The 12,247-nt window shown below is 40.4% G+C and overlaps 2 protein-coding genes across 3 annotated transcripts; one reads left to right on the top strand and one right to left on the bottom strand.

The window, feature by feature from the left end:
• The first annotated feature begins 596 nt into the window (after positions 1 to 596).
• Positions 597 to 7,774, top strand: farsa (phenylalanyl-tRNA synthetase subunit alpha). Of its 2 annotated transcripts, none has more exons than XM_077558416.1 (13): positions 597 to 783; positions 1,639 to 1,776; positions 2,271 to 2,369; positions 2,488 to 2,606; positions 3,004 to 3,096; positions 3,589 to 3,717; positions 3,791 to 3,906; positions 3,998 to 4,082; positions 5,830 to 5,929; positions 6,248 to 6,416; positions 6,685 to 6,762; positions 7,074 to 7,188; positions 7,433 to 7,774. In XM_077558416.1, exons 1-13 carry the CDS (start codon positions 637 to 639, stop codon positions 7,536 to 7,538), a joined length of 1,494 nt encoding a protein of 497 aa, XP_077414542.1. In that variant the 5' UTR covers positions 597 to 636; the 3' UTR covers positions 7,539 to 7,774. The 2 variants fall into 2 exon arrangements, with proteins under 2 accessions (XP_077414542.1, XP_077414543.1); XM_077558417.1 differs by lacking the exon at positions 597 to 783 and adding an exon at positions 799 to 1,571.
• Positions 7,722 to 12,247, bottom strand: LOC144044176 (uncharacterized). Its single transcript, XM_077558418.1, has 2 exons — positions 11,728 to 12,247; positions 7,722 to 10,599 (listed from the first exon to the last, which is right to left on the bottom strand). The coding sequence occupies exons 1-2, from the start codon at positions 11,954 to 11,956 to the stop codon at positions 10,319 to 10,321; spliced, it is 510 nt and encodes a 169-aa protein (XP_077414544.1). The 5' UTR covers positions 11,957 to 12,247; the 3' UTR covers positions 7,722 to 10,318.

Here is a 12,247-nt window from a genome sequence, read left to right on the forward strand (position 1 = left end):
GAGCTTGCTCTGAGCGCACGGTGGAAAAAGCTAAAATAAAGTTTGTGCGAAAGCAACGAAAAGAGAACATATCTGTTTAGTCTCTGTACCACGGTTAAGAGTTTACTGGACAGGGGAAGAAAATGTAACTAAATGAATTGAGTGACCTAGTTATTACAATGCTTTTGGAGGGGACTGTATATGAGATTTATTCTGAGGACGTCAATACAATCCATTAGTCTAAAATCAAAACTCTTAAACAACCCAAAACAGTTTTTTTTTTATAGCTTGCAGCGTGAATACATACATTTCCTAGTTTTTCCCGTTTTACTGTATGCAGTGTTAACTACATAAATTGACACGCTAAATAATTTCTGCAATATGTAATGATTTTAGATGACACGTAGAGCAGCTTTCAAAAACGATTTCTACTATTTTTCCTCAAAAGGTAATTCAGTCGTTTCTTTACTCGTCTACAATAATAATAAAAAATCCCTCGTAAACTTTTTTTAAATATATGTATACATTTAACATTTACAAAACATTCTTACAGGGTGATTACTTTATAAACAAACAATGTTAAGTACAGAAAAATAAGCTATCATGCACAACGGGGACGTCATTTCCGGTCTTTTGAGCTGAGTGGAGAAACCGGGTATGGCGGACACGCGTGTGGTGGAGACCCTTCTTCAGCGTATTGAGAAGGCGGACGACGGCATTGAAAGCCTAAATGTGGCTTACAGCCTCGGAGTGGACCACCAGGTCGTAGTGGGGGCCGTGAAGAGTCTGCAGTCTCTCGGCGAAGTGAGTTTTCCGTGTTTGAAGTGCAGCGGAAGTCAGGTCAACATTTCTAATGTGACTGATGCAATGAGGTTCAAGACGACAGATGAGAGTTGTTTGCTAGACAGGTTTAATGTACAGTATTCTGCATAAGGTGGTCTATGTTTTGTTAAAAACAACACAAATATACAGACACCATACAATTTTATTATAAATGTGTACTTCTTTCCACTACGGCGTAGGAGTACAGTAAGTATTTGCGGTTTTGTGTCTGACTGCAAATTACGAGAATGAAATACAGTATATTTATGAGAACGAATTACGGAAACAAAATTGAGACTAATTATAATTACTGCCGGTTGTCAAAATTCCAATCCAAACTTGCATGCATCCTCCTAACCCAAACTAAACCTCGCCCTGGAAAGGAGGACTAACCAAAGCAGAGTTTCTAATCATGTGTGAAACAAATCTAATACTGTAGCCTGGCCAACCCGTCAACATTACATATTATAAGCCAAGTGATGTCTATATGAACGGCTTGATCCTTTCATTAATCTATGATATGTATTCTTATTTTTCAAATGCTACTGTCAGAAGGCTTTCCACAAAGCAAGAGGCGCCATATTGAGATTGTTTAAACGTGCAGAAGCAGTGGTATTGTTAGAAGGATGTTGGAAATGGAGCTGCCAGGTTTGAGGCAACAACCGAAGAGGTGGATATGGTGAGAAAATACTTTAAGAAAGCTGGAGTTGGAGCAGAAGATGCAGAGGAAAGGGGGAGATAGAAGAGGATGATTGGCTGTGGCGACTCTGGTACAACTACTTAATATACAAATGTTTTTTTTTTTTTTAAATGCATTGTGTGTTGTCTGGCCTTCAGATAATCTCAGCTGAGCTGCGCTCCTCCAAACACTGGGAGCTGACAGAGGAGGGCAAGGAGATTGCTGAGGAAGGCAGCCAGGAAGCTCGGGTCTTCAACTCTATTCCGCTGGAGGGTTTGACCCAAAGTGACCTAATGGTAAGGCTGACCTATAATTACACATTAAGGGAAACTCAAGTATAAAAAGATCGTTCCAATAATATGTTCTATGTGCCCCAGTATTCTAAGCACAGTATTCTGATTAATACTGTGTTTGTGGAATAAGAATTAACCCAGTTAAGAGACTGATGTTTTACCACACGCTGCTGTCGACTAAAACGACAGACTTGCATTGCGCGTTGCTTGACCATACCCATAGAACACAGTTGAGCCATGACGTTCACATTGCAAGCCTGAGGGCACTTTGATGTCAATTTCAGTCGACTGCAGGATTGTGCTGCACAAGATGTCAGCCTCTTAAAATGGCTTAAAACGGGCACATTTATTGGTCTTAATTCTTATTCTACAAACACAATATTGATATATTATTGCAAATATTTTTTGTACACCTTTAAATACTAGTAGGTGGTTAAAATGGCAGCTCATGTGCGATGCTATTTCTGATTCTGAATAGTTTTTGTCTATGTGTGTAGAAATTGTCCTTTGGAAAGATTGGCTTCAGCAAGGCCATGTCCAACAAGTGGATACGATTGGACAAAGGGCATGAAGGCGGGCCCAGGATATTCAGAACTGTATGTATGTCTTTTAGAGGGTATATAATTGTGTACAGTATCTTTTATGTTTGACACTCCTCTGTCTGGGAAGATGTCTTTTTTTATTTTATTTGTGTGGTTCTGTTTGGCTCCACAGGTGGACAGCATAGAGGACCAGGTAAGAGAGAAGCTGCTTCTTGTTCAGAAAGGCATCTCTTCAAACTTGGATGAGAAAGAAAAGAATGAGCTGAAAAAGCGAAAACTTCTTGCTGAGGTGTAAGTTGTGGATGTATTTTCTTCATGTACCAGTGGGTGACAGTAGAGGACAAGTCTGCATGAGGCTAGAATTGGTGCTGATTGACTTAACAGTGTTCACACTCAATCTTTTTGCTTACGAAGAGAAATGTAAAATGATAAAAAAAAATTGTAGTATAGATGCTTTTTTCCACTTACTTCACTTAGGGAGAGTTAACTTATTAAATTAAGCACCTTTTTGTACCTTAAATGTGTTTCAAAAATATTTTAAGCTTATCAGCAAAAATCAAGTGGGCTTTAATTCCTGATTTAAATTCTGGACTGTCTTAACAGCATCATTTATTTTGAAGAGTTACAAGGGTGAGTCACAACCACAGAGTTGAGATTGAGTTGATTCCTTTTTTATCAATGTGTTCAGGACGGTTAAGTCCTACTGGATCACGAAAGGCAACTCCTTCAGCACCACCATCACCAAACAGGAGACAGAGCTCACCCCTGAGATGATTGCCACGTAAGTCCAGATCTTCAGTTCAAATGCTTTTTTTTTTTTGCAAAACTTTGGTGTTCGTCTCGTCTGCCCTCATCTGTCCGTCAGTGGCAGTGTGAAGGGTTTCAGACAGAGGACGCAGAGCACTGAACGCCCATTAAAGGGGACAGTTCCAAAGATGGGGAAATTGTCCTAAAGGCAGGGCGGCACAAGCATGACGACTGAAATGAACATGTATTTATAAGTTAAGTCCTTTCATAAATTATTGGTCTAAATTAAGAGATGTATACAGTATTACAGTACCTAGTGCAAAATAAATTCTCAGTTCAGTGTACCTTTAGTAAAAATGGTTTAGACGATTTTCTACACAACTGCATATGTCTATCACAACAATGTTGTCGTTAGATTGTGCCTAATGTCGCTGATTGAATTATAATAAAGTCGACTGAATGTTATTTATCAAAGCATATGACAACATCTCTGTCTTTGACCTCTTTCTAATCTATTGCATCACAGCGGCAGTTGGAAAGAGAAAAGCTTCAAACCGTACAACTTTGATGCGATGGGTGTGGCCCCTGACTGTGGCCACCTGCATCCGTTGATGAAGGTGCGAACACAGTTCAGGCAGATTTTCTTGGAGATGGGGTGAGTTCTTCTGTTATGAAGCAATCTGCAAAACATATTTCAACACTGATGTGCTGAACACCTTTGTCTTTAGTTTCACTGAGATGCCAACCAACAACTTCATAGAGAGCTCTTTCTGGAACTTTGACTCCCTTTTTCAGCCACAGCAGCACCCAGCCCGAGACCAGCATGACACCTTCTTCCTATCCGGTGAGACCGAGTGTGTCGCATATTTCTCCTGTAGTAAACTTCCATGTTTGTTTGTTTTTTTGCATCAAGAGTCATTGTACTGCATTTTCAGACCCTGCTCTCGCCCTTGAGTTACCACAGGACTACTTAGAGAGAGTGAAGAGGGTCCACTCGGAGGGCGGCTTTGGTTCACAAGGGTGAGATAATCACATGTGGGGTCAATGAGATCAAGGTTTTAGTGCTCAGTATGCCATAGATATTAGCCAAATAAGGTTTTGCATTGCAAAATATGCCTTATTCACACAAAGCTGCTTTAAAGACTGAAAACCTGCATGCCATGTGCTTAGAATAACAGCAATGTGTTTACTAAGTAAAGAAATGCATTAAAAAAAAGTTTCTTTTCCATTCACGTCAGTATTGGGAACAAATGAAAACTGTTAAGTAACCATCTATCCATTTTCTGAACCACTTCTGTTTTCTGTAAAGAAAGTCAAGAAAAAGAAATATTAAGCTGTTTAAAAAAAAATCAGTTTAGTTGTATAATCACTTTTTCCGAGAACCGCTTTACATCTTTCGAAAAGGCGTTTTTGTTTCTGTTGCATAATTTTTCTTAACGCCAGCCAAAAAAAGAATTCTATCACATCGAACTTTCGCAAACAAAGTAATTGGTGGTAGGCTTGCAAAGTGTGGTCTCTCTGAGACACCGTAGTAACCTTGCTCTGAAAGTTGAATTCACGTGGTATTTGAGCCCGTTGATTTCCACCGATCTGAACCACCCAATCACAGAGCAACATTGTGTTTGTGGCGTGATATGCAGCTGTGACAAAACCAGGAAGCCAGCGCAGACTCCAGGGGTAAACAAACAAACCTAACATGGACGAATGAATTACTCACCGTTTCCTTGTTGAATTTTGAACAGCGAGAGGCGCTTCCTGCATTTTAGTATATTCAATAAATATTATGTTTTACAACAACGTTGAACTATATTTACAATTTGAATGCTACTTGTGGATGGATTTGTAATGATTGTGATTAAAAAAAAAAAATCGCGAGTGCACACCGCTTGTCTGTTCGTACATTCCCATTCACTTGAATGAGAGCTCCAGCGGCAGTTAAAAATGAGGTTGTGCTTGCCATTCAGAAATAAATTCGCGAGCCGGTCGTGAAATCAAGATTGCAATATTTCATCCATGGTGGTCCATATGAAATTGTAAATACGGTTCAATATTGGCGCGACTTGACACCCGTGAAATATTATAGCAGAGCCACACACACTGCAGGCATGCTAGCTTGGAAGCAGAGCCACACACACTGCAGGCATGCAAGCTTGGATAGTTCAAATGATCCCGCCCCCATCGCGCCTGTTGTAATGGAAATGCAATGGAGGCCGTGTCGTGTCGTTCCATGTGGTGTGGTAGCATGCCGGGAGATGCTAATTTAAAAAGAAAAAGGTCAATCACAGGAGGTTGGTTGCTTGAAAAGTAGATCTTTCCTAGCACACCTGGTGTAGATGAACGCGACTGGCCAGCACAGAGTTCTGACCTCAGGCCGAGCCAGGCCTTCTTGTCCAATTTCAATGTGTGACCTCACTAATGCGCATCTGGAACAATGTTCAAAGATATCCATAAAAAAACTCAGAAACATTGTGGAAGGCCTTCTCAGAAGAGTTGACACTGTTAAAACTGCAGAGGGTGGACTGAATTAAACCCTATAGATTAAGAATGGAATGTCACAATAGTTCACATTCGAGTCGAGGCAGTTGAGCAAATACATTTGGTAATCTAGTATAGATATAGGTAAATAGATAGTTACTTTATTCATCCAAAATGGAAATTGACTACATTTACTGAAAAAGAAAGCTGTGAAAGACTTTGAGCTCAAAGCTACACTTTGCTGGAGTGAGGCAGCAGTGCTGACTGCTCTTCCACTGTGCTGCCCCCACAGGTACAAATACGAGTGGAAGATTGAGGAGGCCCAGAAGAATATCCTCCGCACGCACACTACAGCAGTCAGTGCACGTATGCTGTATAAACTTGCGCAACAGGTCAGTTGCACATGCTCGCGTTTGGACTGTGAAAGACGGAATTACACATATAATGCTTTTACAAACATTGTGCCCGTGCAGTTCTGTGCGGAACAATTTAGAGACCGCTTTTGCTCCAGTGCACCCAGACTTAACCTGCTCACATCCCATGCAATACGTCTGACCTCACTAAAGCTCTTGGCAGCTAAACTGGAGCAATCTCTGAACTCGGGTTCAATCATTTCCTGGAAAGCTGTGACAAGTACAGAGAGTCTAAATAGCACCTCAGCATGCTCGTGCGTCACATTGTGAGGACTAACCGTGTCTCTTCTTCACCAGGAGAAGTTCACCCCCGTCAAATACTTCTCCATCGACCGGGTCTTCAGGAATGAGACGTTAGATGCCACCCATCTGGCTGAGTTCCACCAAATAGAGGGCGTGGTGGCTGACTATGGGCTCACCTTGGGGGACCTCATGGGTGTCCTGCATCAGTTCTTCACCAAACTAGGTTAGAATGTACAGATGAAATCCCTGAATCCTTTAACAACTTTAACTTCAATGCCATAATTGAAGGTCAACTCAAAAGGTCTACTCACATCAGTCAGACCATGAGGCCGTTAGGGACAAAAAAAAAAAAAGACCTGGCACTAGAATGCGTTTTCACATATTCTAATAGATTGAGCAATTTGTATCATTTTCATCTGACACTAAGTAGAAATAGAATCAAAGATGCACGCATTTCTCACCCTCTTTCGCTTTTTTTGTTTGTTTTTAAGGAATTACTAAACTACGTTTCAAGCCTGCCTACAACCCCTACACAGAGCCCAGTATGGAGGTGTTCAGCTATCATGAAGGTATTCATCTCTCCTCCTTGACCGTCACACCTGCTCCAAGACAACTAAACCCAAAATTATTCACACCATTGATATATTTTGAGTCATTTCAATGGTACACTGACTTTGAGTTTAAAGACAACTCTTTTCTGCTACCTTGCACATGCGCAAGAACTCTTTAATGAAGGTTTTAGCTGTAGCGCAGCATTAATGTTAATGTTCAGTACCAATGAGAGTCAACCAAAGAGTTAATTATTGTTCCTCATTTGTGCTTGAACAGAAACAGTGGATAGTTTGTCATAAATGCGTATGATGTTTCTCTGTACATACAGGACTAAAGAAGTGGGTGGAAGTGGGGAACTCTGGTGTTTTCAGACCGGAGATGCTGCTGCCTATGGGTCTCCCTGAGGATGTATCTGTTATTGCATGGGGGCTGTCTCTGGAAAGGTAAACAAATAAATGAAATGCGTTGTGCTATGTTTCTTAATTGTAACCGGACGAATGATGTAGAGTGAGTCATCAGCTAGCATCGGAATGAGTGAATTATTTTATACATAGTTGCTGATGATCGTTTTGATGTCAATTTTGTGGCTGTTATGGAGTTGAGGAAAGTCTCGTAGGAAACCATATTTAGTAATCCCCTCTTCTTCCGCGAGCTGCTGCTGACTCAGCCTTCTCATGTGTCCCACAGACCCACCATGATTAAATATGGCATTAACAACATCAGAGAGCTGGTGGGACACAAGGTCAATCTACAGATGGTCTATGACAGCCCCATTTGTCGACTGGACTCCTGAGTTTGGTACAGACCTTTGTTATTTTTTATTTTGGAAACACACTGTCACTGTAGCCATAACTTAAGTACAATTAAATTTTATGGCTTTTTAAAATCAGGTGAGAGGCTTTTGTATACACTATAATTTCAAATAAGAACCAAGGAACCAACACCACTCTGTCATAAGAAGAAATTCAACTGTACAGGTAAATCAGGTTCCTTTTAAATAATAAAATAAACATTTTCCAAACTGTAAAACTGCTACGCTTCTCTCTTATATGGACTTCTGGGTGACTCGACATCTTGTACAACTAATGAAACACATTGACTTTGCATACATGTTATTAAGTACTAAGATGAAGTTTGTACCAGCTCTACCTACTCAAGTTACTTTATCACCTCCATTTATCCACCTTGGTCATGATCAATATTACTACTTTTGTAATCCCAGTGATTGCTTACAAATGACCTTTCGATTTTCATCATCATATTTTGATCTAGCCATTTTTAAAATGTTGACACTCTTGTGTTGCTAACTGGGGTCTGTGAGCAGTAACTTGTGGCGCCGCTTAAAATGTTGGATCATTGAATACCTACAACACGGGGACCAGTGCGCCAATGAAACAAACATAGTCAACACTACCTCACCTTTGGACCAAATAAAAACCTCTTATGAAGCGCTACTTTTGCATGGCAACCATGTCTTGGGCTATGTTCACCCCATTTAACGCCATAATTGCCTTCCACCAGGCTCATTTCATATCACATGGAAACAATTAAAAAAATTAAATAATTCTGCTCGTTTATTGAACTCACCAGCTGCTACGATTTTTGGGGACTAGCTGCCCTCACTTTGCAGCCATGTAGAAGCAGCGCACAATAAAATGTATTGAATGTAATTCAGATGAATTTAAGTTACTTTCTATTAAGAAATCGTGAGTATTAGGTTGAAATCTTTTCATGATAAATCATTCCCATGGCATTTTGGGTTGCCTATGATTAATGAGGAGGTCATTAAAAAAAAAATGCCTTCACTGAAGGGGTCTATACGTTGGACCCACAAAGTTTCAGTACCCCATTTGTAATGCGACTAGCTGATCCTGCCATCGCCGAAGAAACTTTGTGTTGGGGGATGTAATCTAACCTCACTGTTGTGGTGGTGTAGAACGGCTTGCTTCTAGACTCGTTTCCAGAAATAAGATCACAAAAGATTTACAGGGTTCTTTAATTCCACACTTGGGCAGGCCCTCCAGAGAACAAAATATAGATTCTAAAACAAGTAGTTAGAAAGCCAATTTGTCACAGTCACTGAACTTGCTTTTCATACTGTGCTGACCGGTTGAAGTCGCCTGTATTTCTGTTTTTATAGGGAAAGAACCATATGTTTGATGAGTGTGAGTGAGTTTTATGCTCCTTTATTCCTTATGAGCATATACTTTTTTTTTTAAGAAAATTGTTGGCACGTGCCATGTTAAACCATTTCTTCCCCCCTGACCCCTGGATCAACATACAAAAATTCCAACAAATGTGCTCCAACATTTTGCAATAAGTGCTCCCAGAAGGGTATTGTACTTGTAGAGTATGGAGGACCAAAAATGCCAAAATAAATAAATACAAGTAAAATAAAAAACTAATTTAAATACATATAAATGGAAATTAGCAGGTTGACGAACAAGGAAGTCTCGCCGGTTTGCATGGAGAGCTCCAGCAATGGCCGACTATCTTGTCCACTGTCACCACAACTTGCAACTTGAGTTGCTCGACAACTTCACACAAGCTCCTGTAAACAATCAATTGTTTCTTTCGTGTGTGTAAATTCTCCCTTGTTGCCTGTGGAACGGGCAGAGTCCGACATAGACCGACATGTCAATCAACCAATAGGCGAATAGTTCGACCCAAGAAAAAATTAGGACCGCCCTCTCATTTGAATAATATTTCATGATGCACTTCATGTTGACATCTGCAGCATGAAACAAATATGAGTGCAGAGCGTTTTTATTTATTGATTGACATTTAATTCTTTTTATGTATTTATTTCTACATTTATTTTTATTTTTGGAATCTCGTTTTTATTTTTTATTCTTTATTTTCATTCATATTATTTTCTGTATTTAATTTTTGAATGATATGGTTTATATCCGTTTTTATTTTCACTTTATTTTATATGTTGGCATTTTTAGTCCTCCATAGAGGAGTGCATCTCTGTTTTTAATAACAGTTTCTTTCGGTGTACTGTAAGTTTACGTTTGTGCTTTGAGTCTTGCGCACACCATCTGGGGAACACCTCGTGTTTTCCCTGCACAGAACGTGGTTCCAGGATTAACTCTTGTTGTGTACAAGTGGACTCCCTGGAACTCCTTAAGTCTTCGTCTTAAGGTTAATCCCCCAGCGACTTCAAATAGCATTTTGGTGAAGTGTGTACGAAGGCCAACTGGTCACTTTAAAGGTTTGAATGGCCGCCTGGCTGACATGCAGACTGAATTCAGAGGTCAGCACAAGAGTCTGACCAGTAGAGTAACAACAATGTGATACAAAGTGCAGAGACACGCTGGCACTGACAATATAATACACTACTTGCAAAGTCCAAACTGCAGTCTTGAGTGTTGCATTATTCACAGAAACCGTTGCAGATTTGAAAGACAAGCACACAGCGGTTTGATCTCCTGATGTGTCTGCATGAGGCTTTGACACTGTATGCAAATAGAAGTCACCTCCATACATCGTTTCCATAATTCATTGTTTAATGTCAGTCTGTTTGATGGACTCTACCTGGGTAAGCCGTCTTGCGCGATCAGGGTCCTCTCAATTCGGATTGTGATCTTCCAGGTCGAGGAGAGCAGGAGAGTTCTGACTTGTCGGGCTGTGGAGGTGTGGGAAGAAAGAGGGGATGTAGGGAATGGTGGCCAGCAACAGCGGGCTGGTCTCGGGGCTGTCGTCCAGCGGCAGAGGGATGACCACGTCATCCTGGTCCCACACGTGGAAGGCGTTGTGGGCAAACGGGTGTGGCGGGGGGTGACTGGCCTGGCCCTGTGGGTTGTTGTCCTGGTCCTTGTCTTCATTGCCAGGTGGACCCAACATGCAATCTGAACATGAGAGGGATAATGAGTTCAGGATGGAGAAGTATGTCCACTTAAATAACTTCTTTATTTATTGTATTTTTAAAAACAAAAAACAAAGAGGCGTTACATGATTAGGATTTTTGGAGGTGATCAGCGAGTTTGGAGAAAAAAAAAAGATAATCACTGATCAGAAGAAGGCAAAATATATCCAATTTAGCAACTTTACAGTCCACCCGTCATAGTGAAAAGCTACCTATAATTGATGCCTATTGAAATGCATGAGAAAAAATATTCAAAAAATGATTTTAAAAATGCTGGTAACATTAACTCATTCACGACTATAGACGTCAAAAATTTATTTGAACTATTTCTATTAGTTTAACTTTTTTTCTACTTTTGTCAACAAGAGTATGAAAACTTAGATTTTTTTATTGTACATTTAGAACAGATATACAATTTGTGATTAATTGTGAGTTAACTAATCATGCGATTAATTACAATAAAAACAATCGCCTGCCGCCCCAAATTTTTAATAATCTTTTAAATTGCGTCAGTTTTATTTACAATAAAACATTTTGTTCTAGGTTTTCATACTCTTATGAACAAGTGGGGGAAAAAAATGTTAAACTTATAGAAGTAGTTGAAATGAATTTTTTACGTCTATAGACGTCAATGGCAGTGAATGAGTTAAATAAAATGTACTGTAATATTTACATGTTCACATCTCCTTCTCTGATATTAATTTCAAAAAAATGCATGAACATCCTCAGTAATTCAGTTTTTTCAGTTCTTTTTTGCTGTAATGTCTTATTTTGCAGATCCGATCAATGATGCCATTGCTCAATAACGCAAATTATGACATTACAGTCGATCACCGATTTTGCATAAAAATGCAAGACACCGTCTGATCACGATCCAGTCGATCAGATCGTAAAGGGCATGTGCATGTGATCCAACTATTTTTCAAGTTTTGGCAATTCCTTAGCATTTCCGTTCAGAATCATCACACCTAATGTTGCCATTGCACTTCCTGCAATTAGGTCTATGAAAATATGACGTTTTAAAACAAGTCAGCTGCAGGCACGCACAAGAAGGACTGAAAGCGCACTCAAGAAACATCATCATTAAAAGGGTTAAACATTGCAAACACACCTGCAATATCAATGGCCAGATCCTTAATGAGATGTCCAATAATGGCATATGCCACTCCAACCACCACCAGGACCGCCATGAGCAGGTAGAGCACAGCCTTGGGCAGGGGGATCAGCTCCTTTATCACAGGCTTGTACTGCTTGTACAGCGGCTCCTCTAAGTACGTGGAGTGCGGATGGGCGTGGGCTTCGACCGTGGAGTTCCACATGCTGAAATTGTATCCGTTCATGATTGGGGAAAGAAAGATACTTCTTTTCTTATCTCCTTGTCACTTGGACATAGAGTGCTGCTCCTTCCACGTCAAGTCCCACTCAAAAATTCAAGCTCATGAAGTGGAGCCGCGAGGACAAAAAGAGATGTTCTCATCGGATTGGACTAGAAATGTGACTTTTGTCCAAAAGTCTCACCTTTCTTTGTGTTAGAGCTGCAGGTCCATGTGTGCCCAGCGAGGAGCTGCTGGTCGATGCCGCTCAGCCAGCAGAGGCACTGACTCTCGTCATGTCATCAACACGCCTCCGCT

This window comes from Vanacampus margaritifer, chromosome 2, assembly GCF_051991255.1.
Source record: "Vanacampus margaritifer isolate UIUO_Vmar chromosome 2, RoL_Vmar_1.0, whole genome shotgun sequence".
Lineage (NCBI taxonomy): Eukaryota > Metazoa > Chordata > Actinopteri > Syngnathiformes > Syngnathidae > Vanacampus > Vanacampus margaritifer.

Excerpts from the sequence above, each read along its gene's own strand:
- farsa (XM_077558416.1), top strand. The coding sequence starts at position 637 with ATGGCGGACACGCGTGTGGTGGAGACCCTTCTTCAGCGTATTGAGAAG. Across the intron at positions 2,607-3,003 it reads CGAAAACTTCTTGCTGAGGT|GACGGTTAAGTCCTACTGGA; the intron begins GTAAGTTGTGGA and ends CAATGTGTTCAG. Across the intron at positions 3,718-3,790 it reads CAGATTTTCTTGGAGATGGG|TTTCACTGAGATGCCAACCA; the intron begins GTGAGTTCTTCT and ends CTTTGTCTTTAG.
- LOC144044176 (XM_077558418.1), bottom strand. The coding sequence starts at position 11,956 with ATGAACGGATACAATTTCAGCATGTGGAACTCCACGGTCGAAGCCCAC. Across the intron at positions 10,600-11,727 it reads TCTGGCCATTGATATTGCAG|ATTGCATGTTGGGTCCACCT; the intron begins GTGTGTTTGCAA and ends TCTCATGTTCAG.